General features: G+C 40.9%; 2 protein-coding genes across 3 annotated transcripts; one reads left to right on the top strand and one right to left on the bottom strand.

Moving 5' to 3' along the window:
- Positions 1–107: 107 nt before the first annotated feature.
- On the top strand, positions 108–15,597 carry LOC310877998 (nuclear receptor coactivator 7). Of its 2 annotated transcripts, XM_083792038.1 has the most exons (16): positions 108–217; positions 953–1,175; positions 1,634–1,833; positions 2,490–2,569; positions 3,838–3,984; positions 4,543–4,710; positions 7,845–7,976; positions 8,369–8,553; positions 9,285–9,652; positions 10,468–10,627; positions 11,615–11,795; positions 12,606–12,719; positions 13,514–13,666; positions 13,766–13,861; positions 14,163–14,236; positions 14,430–15,597. In XM_083792038.1, exons 2-16 carry the CDS (start codon positions 1,075–1,077, stop codon positions 14,563–14,565), a joined length of 2,295 nt encoding a protein of 764 aa, XP_083648164.1. In that variant the 5' UTR covers positions 108–217; positions 953–1,074; the 3' UTR covers positions 14,566–15,597. The 2 variants fall into 2 exon arrangements, 1 of the variants encoding a protein (XP_083648164.1); XR_014570847.1 differs by lacking the exon at positions 14,430–15,597 and having other exon boundaries at positions 13,753–13,861.
- A 421-nt stretch (positions 15,598–16,018) lies between these two features.
- On the bottom strand, positions 16,019–25,672 carry selenon (selenoprotein N). The gene is made up of 12 exons (XM_083792040.1): positions 25,212–25,672; positions 23,577–23,694; positions 22,963–23,093; positions 21,990–22,202; positions 21,756–21,880; positions 21,040–21,177; positions 19,059–19,140; positions 18,608–18,796; positions 18,392–18,497; positions 17,623–17,735; positions 17,246–17,347; positions 16,019–17,061 (listed from the first exon to the last, which is right to left on the bottom strand). Exons 1-12 carry the CDS (start codon positions 25,419–25,421, stop codon positions 16,894–16,896), a joined length of 1,695 nt encoding a protein of 564 aa, XP_083648166.1. The 5' UTR covers positions 25,422–25,672; the 3' UTR covers positions 16,019–16,893.
- Between the last annotated feature and the right edge of the window lie 184 nt (positions 25,673–25,856).

The raw sequence follows: 25,856 nt of genomic DNA, 5'->3' as shown, positions 1-25,856 counted from the left end.
ACTGTAAATGTAATCACACTGTCACACAGCATTCTGCATGACCACAAACAATCCATCACTGTCCACAGCACCACCACTGGTCCTTTAATTAATGGGCGGAGCATGGATGCTGAACTGGTCACTGACGGCGGACCGTGGTCTGCAGTGATATCACTGCAATATGAGGCGTTCTTAATTATGGTTGCAGCAATACGTCTCCATCCCCAAACAAACCGAGGTCAGTTTCAAAATCTTCTTCATCTATGTTGTCTAATGTTGTTCTTATCAGAAGAAGCTCTCTTATCTCTTATAGTGGCCTTAATGGCCCTGAGAATGAAATAGCTGTATTTTTTCTGCTGTTCTGTAAACATGCAGGTATAGGCGTCGCATGTCATCCTTCCATGTTATCAAAGCTAACGTTATATATTTCACGATATGGTGGAACGTAGCACTTAATTACTTGATACAATTATCTTCTATAGGCCTATATTGTGTAGTCATAGTGTATAGGTCTACATGCACGATCTAGAGAAAGATGTAGGCTAGCTACGTAGGTCTGCCTTGCAGTCCTTGCCAGAGATCTTACTCTGCCGGAAAACTGTATTAAAGTTGCATAATCTTTCTTTGGCTGTTGCATGATCACAGGTTCCGGAATTGTCTACTGCTGCAACAGCAGCAGTGGCATTGCACATAACGTAATACATAGTTTCATTCATTCAACAAAGGGAGGCCATATTTTTGTATAAATTATATTTATTGAATACTATTAGAGTGATGCATATATGCACGGATTGACAATTTGACGAAATGGAAAAACGTAGGTCTATTTAGGCACATTATTTTGTTAAGAAAGTGAATAAATCATGTTACTTTAAAGAGCTGGGCATATGTGGGCAGCTGTTGGTTGAAAATTTGTCTCCCATATAAACAAATCTGTGTTTTTAATTCCCCTCGCTTTTACGCTGTCTCTCAGTTTTATCAGGTGCTTTAGCTGAGGCATGTTGGGCATGGAGATCAAGAGGAGGTGGAAGGCTGATACTATAGCTGAGCCCCTCATCACTGCTGCTCACCTCGACTCAGACTAGCACAGACAATATGGCTCAGTCTGTGAGGAGGCCTGAGGTGCTTGGTGCTGTGGAACATAAACTCCAGAGGGAGAAGAACAGAACCAGCTACTTTGGCAATGTCAAGACCAGGTCAGGCTCAATGTTATAGGTGGATTATTGTGATAACAAAAGCTCTTTGTCTCTACATATTTTGAGTACTGTCTGTAAGTCTCTCCCGCGCTCTCTTATCGTTGAAATGGTGAAAGTACGAGTGTTGTGTTAAAAAGCCAAAAAAAAAAACTTTTCGGCAGCCACAGGTCCTTCCAGCGATGACCCAGACCCTCCAACAAATGCATTACGTAGGCGATAACTTCATCATTGCTTTGCTATATAGTCACGACTCTATAGCAACTCCTACTCTCTTATAAATAACTCACATAGTGTGAACTCAGCTCTCATTGAGCTATCATTATTCTTATAATATGCCCACAATAAGCCTACCAAATCTGCAAATAATTGCAAGAAAGTGGAAATTAAGGGATATTGTCTGTGCATGTACACAAGAACAAATGCATTACATATAGTTGCTCCTGCTCTTTTTTGCTTAGGTTGGGTTCCAAGTTGCCTGCAGGGGTCAAACAGCCACCAGAGTTCACCAAAGGCCCACACAGGTCTACACAGAAGCAGGTTCAAGTTGTCAACGATGCCACAGACAACTGCACCATTCACCACCACCCAAATGCAGGTCGCACTCTCAACCGTGTCCCCCATATCAGAAACCCTAAACTGCGGCAATACTACCTCCAAGGTATACTCAGGCAATGTGTTGACGTTTCTAACTAGGTCAAGACCTGGATTATTTTGCACCAGGAAGAGCAATGAAGTAGCTATAGTGGGATGAACATCATAGCTGATTTATAGCTGACCAATTTGCATTTGCTTATCTTCATAAATTTTCATATGTGACATATGCAGACAAAGGCAGGTATTGACTGTGCATGACTTCACATATACTGATAATGACACCAACGACTAATTGGAAAACATTTGTTTGACATGGCATGAACATGGGGAAAGACCCACGTGCGTGCACACACACACACACACACACACACACACACACACACACACACACACACACACACACACACAAACACACACATGCTCACGCCATATATTCCCACTATGACGACACTCGGAGCACATGACTGTCACAGCTTCATGCATATCATGATTGACATGTGGTACCGCTGTTGACAGTAGTGAAAAGACAACTGGCTGAATGTATATAGAGGGCTTTGGGTTATGTTATTACTGGATAATAAATAGTCCTATGCATTTGTAGGTAAATGGATAAGCACTGTAGATGCACTGCAGGGGACACAACGAGCATTAATATAATATTAGCAAGTTGGAGAGAGAGTTTAGAGAGAGAAAAGGACACACTGTTCTTTGCCTTCTCAGGAATTTCATCGGAGCAGAATAATGTCACAGTGAAGCCAGGGTACGAGAATGGACAGCAACATGACAAACCAAGCGGAGAGGTTAGTAAAATAACAAAAATGTCTTCTTGTAAAGAGAGCTCAAAACCTTGCTTGGTATCATTCGATGCTGTGTTCATCTGGATGAGGGCATCTGTTAAATGTCTAAACTGTAATCTATTGAGTCCAGAGAGGAGCAGGTGCAGCTACTTGAGATGATTGAGTGTGTGTGTGTGTGTGTGTGTGTGTGTGTGTGTGTGTGCGTGTGTGTGTGTGTGTGTGTGTGTGTTCGTGCAATGAATACGTAACAATCTGCAGGCATGCGCAGCAAACAGCCTCATAACACTGATACACCCAATATGTTTTATGTGCATAAGGTCATTTGTGGCGAGTCTGATAAACAATGTCCAAGGTTCATGGAAAAACTGTGTGTCAGAGTCTGAGTGGCCACATAGCAGTTCCCTCACCATGGGTAAAGCAGGTCTATTTCAGAATCTCTACCACAAGTACTCCGGGTGGAATGTGTATTCTAAGGTATTGTTAAGCTTAATATTACTTAAAATTGATGCTGTTGTTTTCGGCATTGATAAAACAGAATCAGGAAGAGCATTGATTATTGTCCTGTCTTCATTGATAACCTGTCAGTGATATTGAAAGCTGCCGTGGTGCTCATAATGCAAAGTTCCTCTTTGGTCAGATTATATATACAGTATTAGGTTTGTTTGATTGACATGTTTTTGTTTGTTTGAAAGATTTGTCAATATTGTAAATGTAAAAAGAAGAAGAATGACATTATTTTCACTGATCCTATTTATTTTGTGTGTTCCTTAAACTACAGAGAAGTAGTTCATCATTGTCTGTATCATCAATATATAGATGTAATTATTTAATGTAAATATTTCTAATTCTGAGAAATTCTGTGGTTAGTCTACTAAAGGAAATGGTCTTAGAAGGGTTTTAAATTGTACCAATATGAACACAGAAAACTTACAAAAGATTTGATGATTGATGATATGCTTCTTGGGAAGATTGGGGAGTTTGGTTTTATACTCATGTGTGTTGTCTAAAACAGAACAGGTGTGTTGGGACTTTGGTGTTGTATTCATGTGTGTTGTCTAAAACAGAACAGGTGTGTTGGGACTTTGGTGTTGTATTCATGTGTGTTGTCTAAAACAGAACAGGTGTGTTGGGACTTTGGTGTTGTATTCATGTGTGTTGTCTAAAACAGAACAGGTGTGTTGGGACTTTGGTGTTGTATTCATGTGTGTTGTCTAAAACAGAACAGGTGTGTTGGGACTTTGGTGTTGTATTCACGTGTGCTTTCCTCCAAGGGGCTCCCGCTCCCCGCGGACACAGTGTTCAGCATCAGCTCCCACTTGAAGAACAGCAGCACGTTAGCAGCTAAGACCAAAACGAACCCAGATCCTAGTTCGTCTTCACATGTGTCCACCTTATCATCTACCCTCATCCCCAGGCAGGTACGTGGGTCGACTAAAGGATGATGATGCTTTTGTAATTACATACTACACACTTTACATGAGTGCACACTGCAAATTCTCTTAAAATGCTTAAAATATGATATGTGGAAATAGTCTTGTCTGTGGTCGCAATACATTTGCGACCTGTAGTTACAGGTCGCAAATGTAACTACATTTGACAGTTACGAAATCGCCCCATATATGGTCATGCCTCGTGACATCACGTGATGTGACGTCATCAATATTAAGCCCATATATGGAGATCCCTGATGTCATCAATATTTGCTAGCAACTTTACATCTCACCTCAAACCCTTAGATCTCCATATATGCAAAACAAGACCTTTGCCTCGACAAGTCTGCTGTCACTTTAACTACCGGTATGTACAGTAGTAGACAGATGGTTAAGAAGTTATACACGCAGCACTCCCCCCGCCCCTATGTGTCAGGACCAAAAACAAACAGACGAGGCACGCAGGAAGGTCAGTGGAAAGAGGAACTACTACTAAGTCATGAGATTGACTTATATTCTTCTCTTGTTATGGCTGCCTTTTTTAAGCAACTACGTGTCCCAAAAGAAAACAAGAGCTTCACCAGCCAAGGCTCATCTCTATCAGAACTCAATCCAGACCCTGATCCTGAACTGAGGCTACAACCACAGTTAGTAGTAGCTGATCCTGGCTGTTCCCACTCCCCCTCACCAGATGCGGAATATGACAAACTACTGGTAAGAAGCAAAGTATTTTCTAACATATTTACATAGACGCAGAAGCTCTCGCTTAAGAAAGTTATGTAGTGGCAATGGTAATAAATAATAGAAGGTCAGCTCAGTGGGAAGGGACAGCCCACAACAAGCAAAAATGTTCACAGCACGTAATACTGTATATTCCAGTTTTTGCTAAGGATTTGTTAAAATGAACTGAAATTTTGAAGTTAGAATTGACCTTGGTTTTCTTGCAAGCAATCTTTGGTAAAGAAGAGAAGTAAGATAAGTTTATTCTTAGTCTGCATTGGTTTCCAATGAGTGACCGAATTGATTTTAAATCACTCTTGGTTTAGGGAACTATGCAGTTTGCTTTTATATTGTGAATCCTTGAGTCATCTCACATCGTCTGGGACTGGTCTGTCAACTGTTCCCAGAGTTACAACAAAACATAGTGAGGCAGCGTTTAATTATTATGCCACACTATACTTTAGATGATACAAGCTTCCAGAGGATCTGAGACTTGTGCCAACTCTTGAGTACTTTAGAATCCAGGCTAAAAACGTGTATGCTCTCCAGTCTCCATGCCATTACAAAATGTGTGTGTGTGTGTGTGTGTGTGTGTGTGTGTGTGTGTGTGTGTGTGTGTGTGTGTGTGTGTGTGTGCGTGTGGGTCTTTCCCCATGTTCATGCCATGTCAAACAAATGTTTTCCAATTAGTCGTTGGTGTCATTATCAGTATATGTGAAGTCATGCACAGTCAATACCTGCCTTTGTCTGCATATGTCACATATGAAAATTAATGAAGATAAGCAAATGCAAATTGGTCAGCTATAAATCAGCTATGATGTTCATCCCACTATAGCTACTTCATTGCTCTTCCTGGTGCAAAATAATCCAGGTCTTGACCTAGTTAGAAACGTCAACACATTGCCTGAGTATACCTTGGAGGTAGTATTGCCGCAGTTTAGGGTTTCTGATATGGGGGACACGGTTGAGAGTGCGAACTGCATTTGGGTGGTGGTGAATGGTGCAGTTGTCTGTGGCCTGTCTTTGACTTATGTAATGACCTTTTGTGTGACAAATATGCCTTGCCTTGCCTTAGATTGGAATGAATCAGGCAGTTCTGCATCTCAATAGAAACTGTAAAGTTTAAGTAGTAGCAAACTTCCCCCTTTTTGGGGGGACGGGGCTATACTGAATGGAATATTAGGTGGCCATAGTAACTGAAAGAGTAAAGAGGCTGTCTGGGAATTAGAAGGTCCCCTGTTTGCCCTTTGGGAATTAGAAGGTCCCCTGTTTGCCCTTTGGGAATTAGAAGGTCCCCTGTTTGCCCTTTGGAAATTAGAAGGTCCCCTGTTTGCCCTTTGGGAATTAGAAGGTCCCCTGTTTGCCCTTTGTTCTGCCCATTGTTGACGTTTCCCTGAGCAAGAAACTTAACTGGTCCTCGGGCACTGGATTAGGGGTCCACTGCTCCTAATAGTTAGCATGAGTAAATGCAGACACATTTCATCTATGTGCAAATGTACATTGACAAAGATTGCCCCAAAGAAATGGAGAGTAATTATTATTATGTATAAATTACTCAAGTTAAAAATAGAAACTATTGTAATGTCTGTCACCTCTTGATTTATTTTTATTTTTATTTGGATCTCTTTTAGCCTTTCGGCTAATCTTCCAAGAGTCCAGAAATAAATTAAAACATTACAAAATACATTATATTACATTACAAAATAGTACATTGCATTTCAAAAAATACATTTCAAATTGCACTGATGCTAAACGACAACAGTGAGTTAAATATTACAGCGTAACAAAAATAGATACCTATACCTCTAATCCTCAACTCATACAGCCGCACACACTCACACACACACAGGCACAGCATATGCCTGCCCACAGACAGATACAGTTCATTCACCTATCTATGGTGGACTATGCATGGCAGGGTCGTCCTCTTCCCTGAGCCAGCTGAAAACCTGACCGCATAGCATACCAACACAGAAACTAGAACTAAAAAACAAAGCTTAACAACATCACAACATAATAGTGAATCAATAAAAGCAATCCCAGCTATAATGATGAGTTCCATAATTTAACTGCCCTAAAAATAAAAGATCGGCTTCCCATACTAGTTTTTATTTTTGGTATAACATAAAACCTCTAGGTTGCCTTGTTTGAAATATGTTACAGTTAATATTTAACATTTTGATATGTTGTGTTAGGCTACCTATTTTAGGTTGGCCTTCAATATAAGCCCATGTAGCTGAACAAAACAAAGTGGCATTTCTCAATACATTTAGGATCAATGTAGGTGTGGAAAAAACTACTCTTGAGTGGTTAATGGCTTTCATTGATTGAATTGTCATGGTGCTTCTATTTGCTTTTAAAAATGTCACAGTCAGCATTACAATAGATTGTACTGTATAGTGTTTCTGTAGGGAAAACACTTAAACATGCATCAAGCTTGTTAACCATTTAAGCACTATAGTGCACAAGTACCCATGGCTATGGGTCTATACGCGGCCCCCTCCTTTTTCCATCTACACCAACATCTCTTAACTAGATCTGCAAGCCCACAATGCTTTGACACGTTTTGGGCTTGTAAATCTGCTATTTTCGCCAAATGTTTGCCTATTTCTTACTACATGTTCACCTATTATGTTATTGCCCAGAATATACTGACACTAGGGTTCAAGACTATTATTGACTAGAAATCTGTATACTGTACGAGCAGAGCAATATTAGAAGAATGATTGAATTAAAAAACACCATCCAGCCTGGGCCGGCCTGGAGGTCCGAGGCTGGTAATCCAGTCAATCTACTGTGTGGAACAGGCTGATATAAACATTTTAGGGATGGAAAAGCAAAAACAGCTATTACGACATCTATTATGATTCATGCATTTGTAAATGTTTTGGTTTAAAAAAAAAAAAGTAAACTGTATTACTTTGCAACTGCTCTGTGCCTTTCTAGGCTTACAGTTTCAGGATTACTAATAGCTGATGAACTAAAGCAAAATCAGACATTTGCCTGCAGTAGCATTGCTATACTGTATGCATAATATCAATCAAATGATCACTTTCGGTTCTATGTGAAACCAAGCACTTTTTACATAAATATGCTACAATAATACACATTTATTTTGTTTCTGACAGGATGTGGAGGCAGTACCAATGCCTGATGGACATACGTGCCTATTGGCTCTTCCACCAGAGTGCACCGAAGGGGAGGGACCAACGGTCATGCCGTACCTCAAACTGTTCTGTCGCTACATCACTGACCGCAAGGTGAGTTTGAAGACCAACTAAGTTAACCCAAGTTAACGATTCTATAAATGTCTTCTAAATCCTGACAGTTTTCTGAAAAAGCTATGTTTCTATGTCAGTGGTTCTTGGATTTTTCAAAAATAGCAGACCAACAAGTTCATAGCGCGGTAGATCTGATATTTTTCAATAGCTAAAGCATAACATAATGCTAACACCAAAAGGGGTTCCCGCCCCAAAATGGGTTAAGTAACTAATTTTTTAATGGGGGAATAGAAACCTTCATGGATTGTTGTCTTATAAAGTAAGAATGAAACTCAAACTAAATGTGTGGTATTGTAGTAGTTTTCATTTGCAGGCTAACAGGCTATAACATTCTGTCATCCTCTCTCTCTCTCTCTCTCTCTCTCTCTCAGGGTGTGGTCTCTGGTGTCTTGCTGGTGACGTCCAATAAGATTTTCTTTGATCCGTGTAAGACACATCCTCTGGTTATGGAGCATGGATGTGAGGAGTACCTCCTGTCATGTTCAATCGACTGTCTGGCATCTGTCACCTTCTTTTCAGATATAACACATGTTCACTTCAACCCTTCCCAGCTCAGGTTAGCATGGAATTGCGGTTTGAAATATTCATGCATACGTACACGCGTACAGTACACGCACGCACGCACACGCACACGCACACGCACACGCACACGCACACGCACACACACACACACACACACACACACACACACACACACACACACACACACACACACAACAAAGTGATGCCACCTGGGATGTTTTATAGCCACTACACCTCAGTGGTGGTTGATGTAATAATAGCCATGGACCATATCGTTGCTGTCGGGAGTAAACCGCCTAACTAACAAATTTTGTTTTTGATTGATTTGCATAAATCAGTGCTGTTGAACACCCTTTAAGTCTGTGTGTTGTTTCGGAAATATTGAACTACTAACGCAACTAACTCCACCACCTCTCCCTCTCATGCAAGTAATTGACCACCAACTTTGATGAGGCAGTATTGCTTTGTTTTCAAAATATATGTTTTTCTTAACTTCCTGAAAATGTTATATTTTAAATTTCCTGAAACATGGGAGGTGGTTTCTTCCTGACAGCAGACAATTACTGTAGGTGTGCTATGATGTTGCTTACCTGCAAAATGCATTATGATAATTGTAGGAAAACCATGAACAGCCAAAATACACAGAAATGAGAATTGTCTCTGTCAATGGGGATGTAGGCCTATGGCCTAGCGTAAATATTGTAGTTTCGGTAGACCATGATAAGACTGACATTGTAAGTCACGTGCATTTTTCTCTATTTCCAGGTGGAAAGGACCAAAAAGTGTCCAGAAGTCCAAAGCCGAGTGCCTCCAGGGTAGCACTTCGAACCATGAAGCAGAGGCAGTCCCAGCCCTGGTGTCAAAAGAGCAGTCCACCCCGGCTCCGAGTCTGAGCAGAGAGGTTTCTGAGGAGGGGACAGCTGAGACCAGAGATATGGCCGAGACCGAGAGCCAGCTGGGCGGCGGCCCACCGGAGGACGAAGGAGCACAGTCTGCAGGAACACTGGGGGTGGCTGTTCTCAGCAGTGCCTCCTTCTGCTGTGGAGGCCAAGATGTGGGCAGTAAAGTCAAAATGGAGCTGTTGCACACCGACAAAAGAGAGAAGGGTTCCTATGTGAAAGATCAGACTGCAGGTGGGAATAATTATTGTCAAATCTATACTGAACAGTTTTGTCTGTAATTCCATTCCAAATAAATTGCCACCTATATATGTGTGATGCAGGGACTTACTGTATGTGATGCAAAATCCTCAGTCCACAGTGTATGCTACAAGTTTTACTCCAACATAGCGATGCATGTTATGCAATAGTTTCTCCTGCATACCATGACCACTTGCTGTGTTCATGCCTGAGGCTAAATCAATACTGGTATTTATATAAGATATTTGAATTCTATCAGAAGGCTTTTAGTTTGACAATAAATCAAAACCCCCCTCTTTTTTTAATTCCAGCAGTACTGCTATACACACATATGTATAAAGATAGCTCTCCAACTCCTACACAGAAATTTTGATTCTCTGAAAGGGTACTCAACACAAATTTAAAATACAAAGAGACCTTTTCGGTATTATTTGGTCACACTTACATCACATCTGAGGTTGACGGCAGCTAGTTGCTTTGACCTATTTTCCATTTGTAAATACAGCATTTCTGTTTCTGTTTCTGGGACATTTAACCCATTCTGAACGGGCACCCATTTTGGTGTCGGCATCATGTTATGCTTTAGCTATTTAAAAATAGCAGATCTACAAGCTCATATCGCGCCACCGAGTGGCGCGATACGAGCTTGTAGGTCTGCTATTTTTGAAAAATCGAAGAACGACTGACATTTTTTAGAATCTGATCTCAGGTCAGAATGGGTTCATCAGACCAGTGTGTGTCCGGCGGAAACCTTCGTATGAATCTGATCTCAGGTCAGAATGGGTTAACCTTTAATCTTTGTCTTTCAGTGCCCCAAAGACTACCTTCATGTTGTCCTGGGGATCTGATGTTTATCCGGATGCGGGTCCACCAGGCTGCAGGGAAGAAGAAAACTATTGCAGGCCTTCGGTTAGGAACAGCCAAAACCCTACCCAGAAGGGACTCCTGGTTAGCCGTCTCAAAAGAAAGGTACAGTAACAGCAAAACATTCTGTTGATTCAGACTGTGTAGCATTTGGTTTTTTAACCCATTCTGACCTGAGATCAGATTCATACGAGGTTTCCACTGGACACACACTGGTCTGATTAACCCATTCTGACCTGAGATCAGATTCTAAAAATGTCAGTCGTTCTTCGATTTTTCAAAAATAGCAGACCTACAAGCTCGTAGCGCGCCACTCGGTGGCGCGCTATGAGCTTGTAGATCTGCTATTTTTCAATAGCTAAAGCATAACATGATGCTAACACCAAAATGGGTGCCCGGTCAGAATGGGTTAAGAGCTATTATAAGTAACCTACATTAATGGGGGAACTGTATGTTTATCTGTATTATATTACTGATTTGTTAAGTGGTAGGTGCACAAGTTTTATTTTATTATTTTCTTGTCAGTAGAACAATATCCAGATTCAGGGTTAAAGTGAATTTGGTTTTACTTGGTGCTTTGTTTTGGATGTGCAGTCCTGTAACACTCCTGTTCATAACTGCACTTTTTTAAATCACTGTATAACAGTCACTATTGCTCACAGCTAAGATTTTGTATGTTAAGGTTTATCCGATACAAATTTACTTTTGACTGAATCCAATCCATCAGCATAGTGTTGAGTCCTCTACCCATAGACCTGTTGTATCTTAAAAACGTGAACTGTAGGAATCGGATAACTCAATAAAAACATATTTTTGAACGATTGACGTCATGAGCAGACGTCACTGAACATTAATGTGCTAGTATTGCCATAGCCATAACCAGGCAGTGTCATCTTGTGCATTGCCCAATGTCTCATCATGTTGACATAACTATAGGACTTGTTTGTTATTTCAACAATTTCTCTGTGCCAAGAATTCGTAACTGTATCAGGGAAAGCACTGGAGGCGGAGTTCCTTAAAAAAATAATCCAGATCTTGTGATTCTGATTCTAAATGTAACGGTATGCACTGTTTGTTGCCTTCACTCTTTAGCTCAGACGAGCTGTACGCCTACCTAGCCCACTGTCGGCCAGACGTATGTATCCTAGAGGGAGAGGGGGCAGGTGGTGATGGTGACGAAGAGGAGTTTGTAGTGATTGAAGACAGAGAGGAAGAGGCAGACAAGGAGGAAGAGGTTTTCCAGAGCCACTGGTGTTCAGGGGACGAGTGGGAGGTAAGCGCATGAATTCTGTTCCTGCTGTGATTTAGGACAAACTTACTGAGTGAGTACTCGTCTGAGAACACCAGAAGTACTGTATGTCAGCTTGTGTATAATATGTCTTTAAAAAAACCAATACTAAATAATAGTACTGTTAGTATGTGTCGGGTAAAGATTTCAACAGAGAATGCCTCTCTAATTTCTTGAGGTAAGGTGTTCCATAATTTCAGACATACGCTGTATATGAAAAAAGTGAATCTTTCATTGTCTTTTAGGTAGGGTTATGCAGTATGCACATCTAGCAACCCTGCTGTGTGATGTAAGGGATTATATAAGTACATTTAAAACAGGGAGTCTGTGATCAACCTACCTGTTGAGACTGACTAAAAATGAGTCAGTCGTTCAAATTTTTCAAAAATAGCAGACCTACAAGCTTGTAGCGCGCCACTCGGTGGAGCGCTATGAGCTTGTAGATCTGCTATTTTTCAATAGCTAAAGCATAACATAATGCTAATAGCAAAAGGGGTTCCCGCCCAAAATGGGTTAATCAAGTGTTTAGCAAGTTATGGAAAAGTCCATGGCAGAGGATGAGAGGAGGAGCCAGTTGTCCACGGGATGGTAGTTGTACAGATTGTATCTGTCTGGGAAACAAAATATATCAAATAAGCAGTCACAGCATTTCATCACCTTCAGAATGTAGTACTGTAGAGTGTAGAATCCTGATGGTCCAGTTGTTGAAATATCTATAGTGTGCAAAATAAAATGTGTTTTCAAGCTCTTGTAAAAGTCTTGTTTTTTCGATGTTTCTTTCTGTTTCTGTTTCAGATGGTGTCAGTGGAGGAGAGTGTGGTCAAACCAGTGGTCATTGACAAAGACCCTGAGGGACTGAGTGAAATTGTTGCTCAGAGCCGCATTTTAGATGCATCACTTATTAGAGAGGTGAGTCACAGAAATACTATAGTACTAGTACAGTGGTTCTCAATGTGGGGGTCTGTGGAACCAAATGGACCCTTATGGTTCTTTAACTCTGAGAGTGTACACAGCATGGAACCAGACCCATGAGGGTCTTTTTGGTTAAATGTGTACACCCTAAGAGTTAAATGAACACTGAGGATTTTGCTATATAGATCAGGGTCCCAGAGATAATAATCATATCAAATGGGGGTCCGTTGCCTAATGCATATCAAAGTTGGAGTTCTTGACTGAGAATCGTTGTTGTACATCATGGATCATATGCACTCACAGACATCGCTATTGCCCAAATAGTAATACTTGTAAACACATGCAGATATACACATACAGTACAGGCATCCCTCATAGAATAACTTAATAATGAACTGCCACCAGCACCAACTAAATAAATTTGCATTCTTCAAACACACACACACACACACACACACACACGCACACTGCCAGAATTAATATAATATCTTGTAAATTAGGACGTTGAATACACTATTGCTTGCTATTTGTCTGAGACAGTGCTGAAGTTGTCTCCTATAATATTTGCGTCCAGGTAGCTCAGTTGGTAGAGCCTTTGGACCACAAGGTATTGGGTTTGATCCAGGGCACTGCCAACTCAGCATATGAGTAGCATACAGTATTCCATGTAGCACATTTTAACTGAGATAGTACTCGTCGTCTGATACCGACAATAAACCTCTCTGAACTACTTAAATCACCTTGTTTTCTGTAGTTGCATCCTTTGTATTCTCTGTCCTCTACCCACCCAGCTATGTGCAGAACTGCCCCCCAGGACGATAGGCCATACCTGGCATCTGTCATACAGCACGTCCTGCCACGGTTCCAGCCTCAAGACCCTCTACAGAAAACTCAGCAACACTGAGTCTCCTGCACTAATTGTTATCAGGGATGCACTTGATCAGGTAAAAAAATAAAAATTCAAAAAAATGTAATGTTGTGTTAACTGGTCTTAATTTTCACTTAAAGTAAATTCATTTAATTAAAACAGTTTACTGTTGCAGGTGTTTGGAAGTTTCCTCTCCCATCCCCTGAGAATTAGTGAGACGTTCTATGGCACAGGGGAGACCTTCCTCTTCATGTTGCATCCCCGCTTCAAGGTTCAAGACACCGTCTTCATTGCTTAGCTCTTCTGAGAGTGCACACTGCGCAGATTAGATAATTAACCAATAAACATTGTATTTTGATCAACTGTTTCACTTTAAATCCTAAAATCAGTTGTATCACAACTTTACACACCCACTACTTAATTGCTCATCCAATGTCTTTTAGAAATAGGCGTCCATATATTGTAAAAAGGTCTAGTGTTACATTAATTATAGATGGTTAAGCTGAGCTTTCTTGTACATTTACAGGACTTAAAATATATATTGACTCTATCTCTGCTGTCCCTATTTGCAGTGCTTTCGGTGGACTGGGGAGAACTCCTTTTTCATCAAGGGAGATCTAGACTCCTTTGCCGTTGGTGGTGGCAGGTAATGCATTTTCTGATCGATTCGATCAATTCTTCTGGCAAAGCCTGATGTAACACCTTGTATTGCATGGTAAATTCAGTATTTTGATTATGAATGTAATGTATACAAAATCAATATTAAACTAACATAAAATATACCTTCTCAATCCCTGTGTGTTCCCTCCATTTCCCTTTCTCTGGCTGTTTCTCCTCAGTGGCCATTTTGGTCTGTGGCTAGACGAGACACTATATTTGGGACGGAGTAGCCCCTGTTATACTTTCAATAACTGCTGCCTCTCTGAAACCGATGACTTCCGGGTCATGGATATGGAGGTGTGGACGTTCAGCTGAGGAGACCGTTGAGCTTTGACCTTCTCCTCACCTCAGTCTTCTGGCAGACTTTAGCAAGACAGCATTCATCAGTGAACAGAACACCCACATACAAAGGATCGTTAGATGGTGACAGCAACTTTCAAATATCAACTGTTGGATTTGCTCATTTGATCCAGTCATTATGGCTTTTAACCATATTGAACTTTTCTGAACTTGGTCTCCCTGAATGGGTTCTAGTCATGAATAATTACATGGCAGTCTCATTCCTGAATCCTGTGGGTATGGCAACCAAACTGAGGAGTGCTGAACTGAATCTGAAACCAATTCTTAGAATGCTTATTTTTGAACGGAGAGGGAGCTGAAGAAGAGGGTTTGTAATTTGCACAGGAATGCTACTTTTGAAAGCAATTTGACCCATGTCTCTTATTCCTTAATGTAGTAGGTATGTAAACTTACAAACTATTTCTTTATTGTTATTGTATATCACCTACATCACACAACTACAGTATATCTGCAAGGTACGAGATAAAAACAACATGCATGGATGGTTCATTCCTACCATTCTGAAAGCCTACAGTATGTGCATGTACGTACCTGTATATGGCCCAGAAGTCCACAAGCACACCTTTTTGCAGCAACTCGATCAACATTGAAGGCAATAACCCACTTAAAGGACATTTGGACTTTCTGAGGCATTTTTACCATAATATCCCTATACTGCACTTTTTGTTTTAGTTTGAACACTTTATCCAATAGATTTAAAATGTTGATAAAAGCATGGGTTCTCACATCAATCCCATGCTTTTAAAACCGACCGGGGAACAGATACACTTTAAAAGAATTTAATGCAATCCAGTCATTCAGCAACACTCGGCTATGAGATGCACTCACTGATCCTCTCAGACGTTCTCATATTGTATAATACTGTAGATGAAATAATAAAATTAGCACAATAAGACAAACAATGACCATTGAAATATTGTCACTTACAGTACTTGTGATATGCCCGGCATGTTTCCTTGAATAATATTTGCCATTTGTTGTGACAAAGTTTTATTTCATCTTATGCATAAAGTTATTTTCCACATAAGCTGTAAAAAAGGAAAAGAAAAACACAAAAAAACACAAATTCCAATGGACAAGAGTCAAGACCAAGAACAAGAATGGTCTTAAGGCATTTCAGAGGTAACATTAAAACTAAAGTTCCCCTAAGTCCAAATTTACTGACTGAAATGTAATGTGTCCTTCATCACAAATTTCTACTAGTTACTCTTTACTCCGTAATAGAAATTGGTTAGAAATGAGAAACGTATAGGAAGAAACAACTATCATCGTAAAGATGATAGTTGGCCTATAAGAAAAATCTGAGAGGAAACGGGGACAGAGAGATGGGTTTCAAATCTATTATGTTACATGAAAATTGTGTGTAGAACTTACAAGTAACACAATGTAAGTATTTCTGCTGAATATTATTTTGCTCAGCATCTAGTCTACTGTGTGTACATGTGTCTTTGGTGTGGGTCACATCTATGACATGTGGGCTATTATCCCACAAAATCTACAAAAGTATATATATATAAAAAACATTATTACCGTACACCTTTTATGTGCCAGCACTATCCAGTCTCGTTTTCCTTCTGCTTTTGCTGTCCTGGGGTAGAGATGCTCCCTCCAGAGGCCTCAGAAATGACATCAGGCCTTGCCCAGCCCACAGAAAGCTTTAAGGCAAGGCCTTCACAAACTACTTCAGCTCAATGGCAGGCAACAACTGGACCCTCCCTGTCCCTGGGATTATAATATGACTAACAGCAAAAATCAGAAACAAACGCTGGCGGTAGTTCAGTCTCTAAATATTGCACACACACACATCATTGAGATATACAAAAATAAATGTGGAATATTATGTTGCAAGCTTGCATCATATGGGAAAAACACCAGTTCAAGAATTACTTGGCAAACATCAGTCGTAATGGTTAACCAACTATAACTGTGCTAGGCTACAGTACAAGCAGGGACACCATAGTTGAAATATATCAAGCTTTGTTACTATTTAGTGTGCATGGACTTTGTATTTAGTCAAAATATACTGTAGCGTCTGACAAGTGACAACAACAAGTATTTTACAAAACATAATTTAACTGATTTTAACTCTTGCTTGCACTGTTATGCAACCTGAATACTGAGTGAAAAGTGAAAAGGCCTGAATAAATATTAAGACAAAGAAGAACAGGATAGGAAGATGGCGAAACAAGTTTTGCAGCTGCCAAAACTATAGGAAATATATCCCTTCCACAAAACTGGAGATTGTTTGTAATATTTGATCATTTCCTCAAATACAAACACACATTAATGTGCGAGGTACTCCTTAGCTTTCTCCAAGCCTTCCTTGAGGAAGGTGATGTATGTTGCAGTGGAGGGGTCCTCAAACCCAGCCGAGAAACTAAATGTGGCTCCTTCCTCTTCTGGCTTCATGGCCGTCTGGTCGAGGAAATAATTTGCATTGATGTGGTGGACCTAAAATCATTAGAATCACAGATAGAAATTATTTAAAAGTTGGACTGCAACATTCGATTATTGTATTAACTTTAACGATTATTCTATAGATTAATTTTTTGATTAAGCAATGAATTATGGAGGATGTTTTTCATGGCTTAGTAGATATTTAGTAGATTTAGTAGGATTGAACTACAATACTTACAATAGTGCCATTGGGCAGTGCCACCATCATTTCTACTGGGAAGTTGTACTTCTCCAGATGTAGACGGGCCTTTTCGCTCAGCAGAGGATTTTTCCCATCAGCCTGATAAATCAGAACAGTAATAGGACATTGAGAATGTGACTTTTTGTTTGTTTTAGATAGTACCAAATCCGACCAACCATCTGATGTTTAACCACTTAACTTAACTGGAAAAGATAGGCGATCTACAAGCTCACAAAGCACACAATGTGACACATTGTGAGCTTGTAGATCTTCTATTTTCGCCCCGAAATAGGGATGCTATGGTGTGGTTAAAACTTCTGAGATTTTGTATAAAACTTGGTCATGGCCCATGGGTGGTATGGCTGTTTTCTCACCTGCATGTCCTCTAGCTCTTTGACCAGGGACCAGCTGCTAATGAAGCTCTGGTTGAGCAAGGCCAGAATGGGCGAACTTTCCAGGACTGTCTCCCGGAGAGTTCGCCCCGAACCTACAGGGAATAAGGAGGGAGGACAGGGATGAAAAGGTCTATACATGGCAGTATATACATGGCAAACAAATTTATTTTCGCTCCTTATCAAATTTGAGAGGCAAGACAAAATTATAATGACACACACACACACACCCTATCAGCCTTTTAGCTTTGTTCTTTTATGTCTAATTTACCCAAGAGTATTCGACAAGTGGATACCATCACATCCTTTAAATACCTTCCTAATTTGTTCAGAAAAGCATTCCCCCTCTTTCCTTGTTGTAGCGGTAAAATCTTCTAACTAAGTCAATTTTCTATGTTGCATGTTTTGTCGTTTTCCTTGCTTTGTTTTAATGTGTACATTTTATGTGCAGCACTTTGTGACTTACGTTTAGAAAGATGCTAATGTATTATCATTAAAGTTTATATTATAGTAAATATAAATTAGCTCTGACCACAATGTAGACATTATGCTCCTAGTGAGCGTGAGGACCTGGGTTCTAATCTGACCTGGGTTCTAATCTGACCCCCATCTGATCTCTGCCCTTGGTTTCTTGTCTCTCTACACTAGCAATCTGAAATAAACATAACATAACATAACATGCCAAACATAAACCTTTAAAATGTCAGTGTATCTTTCAAGTATTTTAAAAATATTGCTGTAATTATCTCACCTCAACAGGACTGATCATCTAATGCACCCCAAAGGAGAATGGAGTGCACTAGCTTACTTTCTGCTTGTGCTTGATTAAAGACTTCATAAAAAGGTAGGTAAGGCACCTATGAGGCACAATGACACAAAACATAACAGTGAAACAGAGTGGCTGTAGATATAGATCCAATAAACAATTCAAACCAGACCAGACCACAGATGTGGCACAGAAAAATACCTTCTTAAAGGGGTAGAATGTGACCTCCATATGTCTAACAGCCTCCTTGTGGCTGATCTCTGAGGTCCAGTGGATGTCCTCAAAGATAAATTGGATGGGCTCGCTCCCTTCGCCCCGGCTGTCGATGATGTTACCCTGCTCATCCTGGATGAATGTGGGAGTGGATGGACCAGTGGACTGCAGCTCCAACTATGAGAGAACACACACACACCTTAAGTCCTATATTATAATTGATTGTATGTCAGTGTCGCACAAAAGTAGCTGATCTACAAGCACAAGCACACACCATGTTGCAATGAATGCAATGCAATGTGATACCCAAAATAAAGACGCCAGGTTTAAAGTGGTTAAACAAGGCGGATGTCACACCACAGGATAAAACACTGTTATACACAAGCACCAGCCATTCATTCATCAGAAAGCCGAAATGTGTGGCCATTGCAGCTTTTACCTGTGGTAGGTAACCAATGTCCACCTCCATGTTGCTACTCTCACTGGCCCCGTATAGCCACTCCATATCCACATTCAAAGACCTGGGAGACCAGAGGACATTACACTTGAATTAGACTGGGGTAACCAACCAGGGGCTCGCGAGCTACCAGTAGCTCGCGGGAACCTTTCAAGTCGATCCCGAAGTGTCAGACTGACGGGCAGCCAGCCACCACTACCAATACACAGCAGAATGTCGTTCGCAAAAAAAGAGCAGATCTACAAGCTCAAACAACGCGTAGAGGCTCGATGCATTTCAGCTTGAAGATCTGTTCCCCTTGCTTCCACCGCACCGCCCTCGGCCCTCCCCCTTTTAGCACTCTGTGCTCATGTGCTGTGTGTCTGTTGTTCCCCTCGGCTCGCAGGCAGCACACAGAGCATCAGAGTGAACGCAGCGATAGCGTCCCCGACACGTTGAATATTATTCAATATTATTATTTGTAAAGTTCGAACGCCAACTTTTAACACTGCACGGCTGCACGCACAAATAAAGAGTGCACTCGGCACTCGCACATGACGGATTATTATCGATCAAAACAATCCTTAGCGTCGCTTACAAAAGCATGAATGATAAGTAATCACCGACCTGGCTGGATAAATATCACTATGACAAATTGTCAAAATGTTTAGTGCCGCTGTCAAAACATGACACAGTGAGAGTTGAAGATTCTAACTATTGAACAAGAAAGCCACAGTTTTGAAGGAAGTGGGTCCTAGACAGGGCTTGACGCTTAGCTCATGGATGCATCATGCATGGATGATAGACAGACTATCCGTTTTATCCTGCTGTTCTATCATGTGATATTCGATGCAGGGCAAGATGCTCGATTGTGAATTAAATTGTAACATTCTCCTTGGCTTTGACTGCTTCAGACAGAACATCTGACACACAGCTACGGTAGACTATTAATTTACTAATACTAAGCTGTTAACTTACTCGGCTGCCTACCGTTGCTCGTTAATCAGGTCACACAATGGATGGACCACTGATATTTATCCATCCAGGTTGGTGATTACTTATCATTCATGCTGTGCAACACATGCTTTTGTAAGCGACGCTAAGGATTGTTTTGATCGATAATAATCCGTCATGTGCGTGCGCGAGTGCACTCTTTATTTGTGCGTGCAGCCGTGCACAGTGTTTCTCCCACGTTTGGTTAAAAGTTGGCGTTCAAACTTTACAAATATGTGAATATTCATTGAAATGAGAAACAAAATATTGTGCTGTAAAAGCAATTCATGTCCTTTGCATTTTGTTTTATTTTAAAAAAAAAACTCAACAAAGAAGTTTATTTGTATTTTTGTCCTAATATTTTTTATTTCTAATACATTTGTCTTAATATTATTTTACATTGATAATATAACTTACTATAAGTTTTTATTCTTATTTAAGCTTTAGTCTTTGTGTGGATGTGTGCACATGCATTGAGCCTGTCAGAAATAGCAAAAAAACAAGTGTTTTTTCTAACACGTTTTAGTGGTAGATCTTGGCTTACAATTGGGAATAAAATGGACTCTTGGGCTTGAAAAGGTTGGTTACCACTGATGTGATGTCTGCTTTGTTAGTGGTTCTCAAAAGTTTTCATGTCAAGGACCACCCAAATTGATTGTATTGAGTCACATACCCCATTTGAACAGATTTTTACCGGGGATCACCATAAGAGACTTATATATATATTACTACACATTTTTTAAGATTTTTTTAAAATGTTTCCAAAATAGCCGAACTACAAGCTCACAACATAATATCATCACATGTTAGCTTGTAGGGAAATTTCACATAGCCAATGAATACATTTGGGTTAAAGTGTAAACTGTTACTCATTTTGCTGGGGGTCCCCCCTGGGACTCTCTCAGACCCCTAGTGATCCTGGGACCCCACTTTGGGAACCACTGTTCTATGAGTGTGCATCTGTGTAAAACAGCATACTGACAAGACTAACCTGTCATTGGGGACATAGAGGTGGAAGTGACGGACATGGGATGCATCTCTGGACAGGACGATGTTCCCAGTGAACTGGCCTGGGGTGAACCAGAAGGGAAAATCTGGAACATCGTTCAGCTGGAATTCTGAATGAATCCTGTGGAATGTGAAAGCAGTATTGTTACAAAATAGGCCTCCGTTAGCCAGTAACAAGACTATCCCATGACGGAATCCATCTATAATATTGAGGTGTAATACAATAAATGCACTTCTCATTCCACTGTCAAGTCAAAACACATTTATGCTACAAATGGTATTAAACTGTATAGTCAAGTCTGTGAAGAAATCACTACAGTCTCCTGAATTTTTAGACTCCAGCACACAACAGTGTCGCTTGCCGACACGAACCAATCTTCAGGCTAACCAGCTGAAAACTTCTAACCAGTAGACACACAAGCCAGGAGAATTGCTTGGAGAATTTTTTTTAAACTACACTGCAGAACCAATCCAAACTCTTGAAGGCGGTCCTTATTGGGGTGGTGACTGGATTGGTTTCCAAAGCAGTGGGTGTAGGTTTGTTAGCGGCTCAGCTGTTCTAGCAACTAACGATCATTTAGAAGTCTCCAGACATTATCGGTGGGTGAAGATCTCAGATCTTTTAAGTAGAAGATCAGTTTTTGGGGGGCTAGCGGCGACATCATTGTGACGCAGTATAGATATGGCATTGCTCCTCACCTGAACACAATGTCATAGTAAAAGTCATTGCTGGCACGAATGCAGGCCACTGTGCCCTGAGGAGCAAAGCGTGACTTGATGAAAGGTCGAGGGTGGAACATACTCAGCAAGGTGTGGATAAGAACCTGGACAGGTAGGGGGAGAATAGGTTAACTTATATGTAGACATTCAGATAATGTATAACCATGTACTCATTGTTCTGGCCAAGTATTATATTATGCTATGCAAAAATACCTCTTTGCCCTTTGGTGTGGGAGGATGGTAACGGTTGTTAGGCAAGTACCCGGTGAAGATATTGAGCTCACTAGCAATCACCCACCAGGTGTCTCCCACATTGACCTTGTTCTTTGGGGGCAAGAAGGCCCTGAATTGGCTGGCAGAGAAAGTAGAGGATGGAACTGCTGGGGTCTTCCATGACCGCAGTCCACTCAGAGAGCTATGGGCAACCTGGGAGAGACAGAAGCCAGGAATCACTTGTATTACTATAACCAATAGTTTAGAAGAAATTATGAAATACATTTAGTAAGACTAATAACTAATAACTCCATATTTTGGCAAGGTTTCAGCACGATCCGAGCCCCACTGACTTCCATTACAAAATTAATTAAAGTTAAATATTTCTACTCTGTGATCACATTTTGGCGGGTGGAAAACTGCTCAAGGCCATGGTTAACAAACATGCAAAGCCAACTTTTAAAGTACCGTAATTTCCGGACTATAAGGCGCACCTGAATATAAGCCGCACCAGCCAAATTTAGGGAAAATCCCAAATATGTACACAAGCCGCACGGGACAATAAGCCGCAGGTGGCCCCCTAGTGGCCGTTTCGTTAGCACAGAGCCTTGGCTTAGATGGCTCTGCGTTAGCTGTAAAGATCCATAGATTAGCCGCACCGTTGTATAAGCCGCAGGGTTCAAATCATAGGTAAAAAGTCGCGGCTTATAGTCCGGAAATTACGGTACCTTTTATTCATTTAACATGGCACAACATTTTATTGTTGAGTTGAGTAGAGTATGAGTTTGAGGGCTTTTTTTTGGTGTCTGGTCTCAGCTTTGCCCTTGACTGTGATTTGCCGCATATACTGTAGCTACAAAATAACATCCTCCATATTGATTTAACTCTGAGAGTGGTCTATTTTTACAGAGTACATGATGGGATTCCATATGTATAAGCCTGCCTGGTTAGTCAGGTTAGTTTCTCGTCTTACCCCAAGGAACCCATCTTTGCTTTTGGTCATGGTGTCTAGAAGCAGAGGTTCCATTTTAGCCTCCAGTGTCAGAGTCTCTCCATTAGGGTCATGGCTTTCTTCCTCTTCAAACTCTACTGGAGCTGCGAGCCCTGCAGTCAGTCAGATAAAGCAGAGGTTCTCAACCTGGGGGTCACGATCCCTCAGTGGGTCGCCAAATTAGTTTGGGGGGGGTCCCCAGACTAAGATTTTTCTTTTTTGCAACTGAATGGCTGGAAAATGTAAATAAAGAGTTTACATAGTACATGCATAAACTTTCCTTAATGATTATATCTGGTTTCAGTATTTATTTATGATGTATTTTCTCTATTATTAAGGTTAATGTAGAGGTCAATTTGTATTGGGGAGGGGGGCGTCAGGGGTCACGAGACATGAAAAACTAAAACGCTGATCAATATCAATATCAGAGTAGATGGCTAGTCAGAGTGTACTTTAGAAAGATTGGATTGAATCTCTCACACACACACACACACACACACACACACACACACACACACACACACACACACACACACACACACACACACACACACACACACACACACACACACACACACACACAGACTGTGGCAAACCTGTGAGTTTCTCAGCAATGGGTTTAAACTCCTCAGGGCTGAGAAACAGGTCATGGTCTGTGTCCAAGGACGCAAACAGAAAGAGCCCCTCTGCACCCAGGGCCTTGGCACCGTCTTCCTATTGGAGGAAGACACAGAAAAGGATTGTCCGTACTCAGTCATTACACATGCTCCACAGAATTTCAATAGCATGTGTCATGTTAAACTAGAGCAAAATAGCCATATTATTGTTGCATAATCAACACATTTATTTTGTTCCTGACGAAAAACAATAAATAAGAGGCAATAATGTGCGACAGAATTGGAGGGCTTATTGAATAATTGTGACAGTTTGACTGACAAATCTAGACACTGAGATGATGCGACCCGATGAGAAATATCATGGTACCAGTCCTGCTCAAACTTTTGGCACAGAAGCTAGATAGCCTACTGCACTTGTTTGCAGTTCCAGGGGGTGCAGATAAAATAGTGATTGATAGTTAGGAACCAAATTAACCCTTATGGGTCTGTAATGAGTCTACAATTTGTAACATTTGATCTCAGTTCAATTAATTACTACAGATTGGCATTCCAGAGATTAAAATAAATTGTATACATTTCAAAGTCCCCAGTTTGATATGGATTATAATGTATCATTAGTGTAATCTAATCACTCTAATGCATATATGGGCAAAAGGCCTCATGCGTCCCCCACACTTAATGTGGCCTGCAGGTCATGACAATATCCGAAAAATGATTTCAGCTGTTCCAATTGCAAACATGCAAGTAATGGTAGCCTATTGTATTTTTTTTATGTCCAATGCATTTGTTCATATAGTTACTAAATGCTAGTTACTAAATACAAATTTTACACTGAATAATCATGATTGTTAATATCCCTTTATTCATACATTTGATTTGGTACTAGCCTGGACTATTTGAGTGATTTACTGGTGAGAGTAGGTAGGTTATTGCCTTGGTACGCAATACGCATACAACGCAATGTGCCCCCCGTGGGTAAATGCAGTAGCTCTCTCCATCAGTTGGCCGCAGCCCACCCCTAATATAAAACTGGGGGTCCGAATTAGAAGATTTGAGAATCAAAGGTCTACTACAGTACCAACCACCAAGTAGGCTTAGCCGTCTAGACATACTGTTTTATTATGAGACCACCCTGTCCCAGCGCAGACTGCGTGCCCGTTGTAGCTTGTACAATGGAGGGCAGGGGGAGGTACATTTAGAACTTCAGTGTAACTTTTGTAGGCACACTGTTGGAATAGTGGCTGACGACTCCAGCAGCTGCTGTGCCAGTCTGCCAGACTTCCAGCCCCCTAATAGAAAAACCCAGCCGTTTGTTCCACTACTGACAATACGTGGCAAAGTAGATGTATACAGTAGTATCTATCGCATATCAAAGCAAAAAAGGATATAAATAGGCTACATTTGTCTCTACAAATGGTCATGATCGATGCACATTTTAAGTTGCCCAAGTGCGGGTCTCTCCTCCTTCCTTAAAAAGTTGCCCAAGAGACAAAACACTATAGCCAGCCCTATGTTTAGGTAGGTATAGTAGTAGTAAGTAATCAGAAAAGGAATAAAGGATGATAAGGATCGCTTCTCGACCTTTACTATAATAAACAAGAGACGTGATCTCACCTGGCGTTTAAGGAGCAGCGTGTCTTGGTAATACTTGATCCCAAAAGCTAGGATGGGGACAACAGCGACCACCATCAGAGTCCAGATGAGTCTGGTCCACGATCTACTTGAGCTTCTGTCTGAAGGTACCCCAGCACCGTGCTGGTCCTCTGGTGGAGTAACATTTTCGGCCAACTCCTGGGGGATCCTCTTGTCCACGTCCGCGGCCATCCTACCCAGCTATTTAGAAGACATGGTATAGCCAAAGAACGTCCAATTGGGCTAAACGTAGCCTCCGCGAATAGCTTCTTCCTTGCGTAATAACGTTAACGATGGCTAAAGTCTCATCATTTATTTTACACGTCGTCTGAATCTGAACTGATTAACCAAACGCCCTTTCCCAAGGGGCTTGTCTGACAGCTAGCCTGTAGATGTAACCACACACACATCCAGGGGAACCAAACCAAACTGCTGCAACCCGGGAGACATGTAACCCCTCTTAAAGGGCCAGTGTATACATGGCAGGAATGTGAGTTTGGTTAGTCATCAACCATAATTATAGTTATTCCGGAAATCTCCCCCCCCCACCCAAATCATGCCTCAATTTTAGCCAATGTACAAGTAGAATTCGGCGATTTTCTTCGGATAGATATGTAAATGGTTTAA

Source organism: Protomyctophum parallelum (genome assembly GCF_964188405.1).
Source record: "Protomyctophum parallelum genome assembly, chromosome: 20".
Classification (NCBI taxonomy): domain Eukaryota; kingdom Metazoa; phylum Chordata; class Actinopteri; order Myctophiformes; family Myctophidae; genus Protomyctophum; species Protomyctophum parallelum.
This window is presented reverse-complemented; position numbering and strand designations above follow the sequence as displayed.

What these genes read in the sequence shown, in the direction of transcription:
- LOC310877998 (XM_083792038.1), top strand. Translation starts at nt 1,075, where the DNA reads ATGGCTCAGTCTGTGAGGAGGCCTGAGGTGCTTGGTGCTGTGGAACAT. An exon ending in TTAGCCGTCTCAAAAGAAAG is followed by an intron (nt 10,628 to 11,614) that starts GTACAGTAACAG and finishes TTCACTCTTTAG; the next exon opens with CTCAGACGAGCTGTACGCCT. An exon ending in TTTGCCGTTGGTGGTGGCAG is followed by an intron (nt 14,237 to 14,429) that starts GTAATGCATTTT and finishes GTTTCTCCTCAG; the next exon opens with TGGCCATTTTGGTCTGTGGC.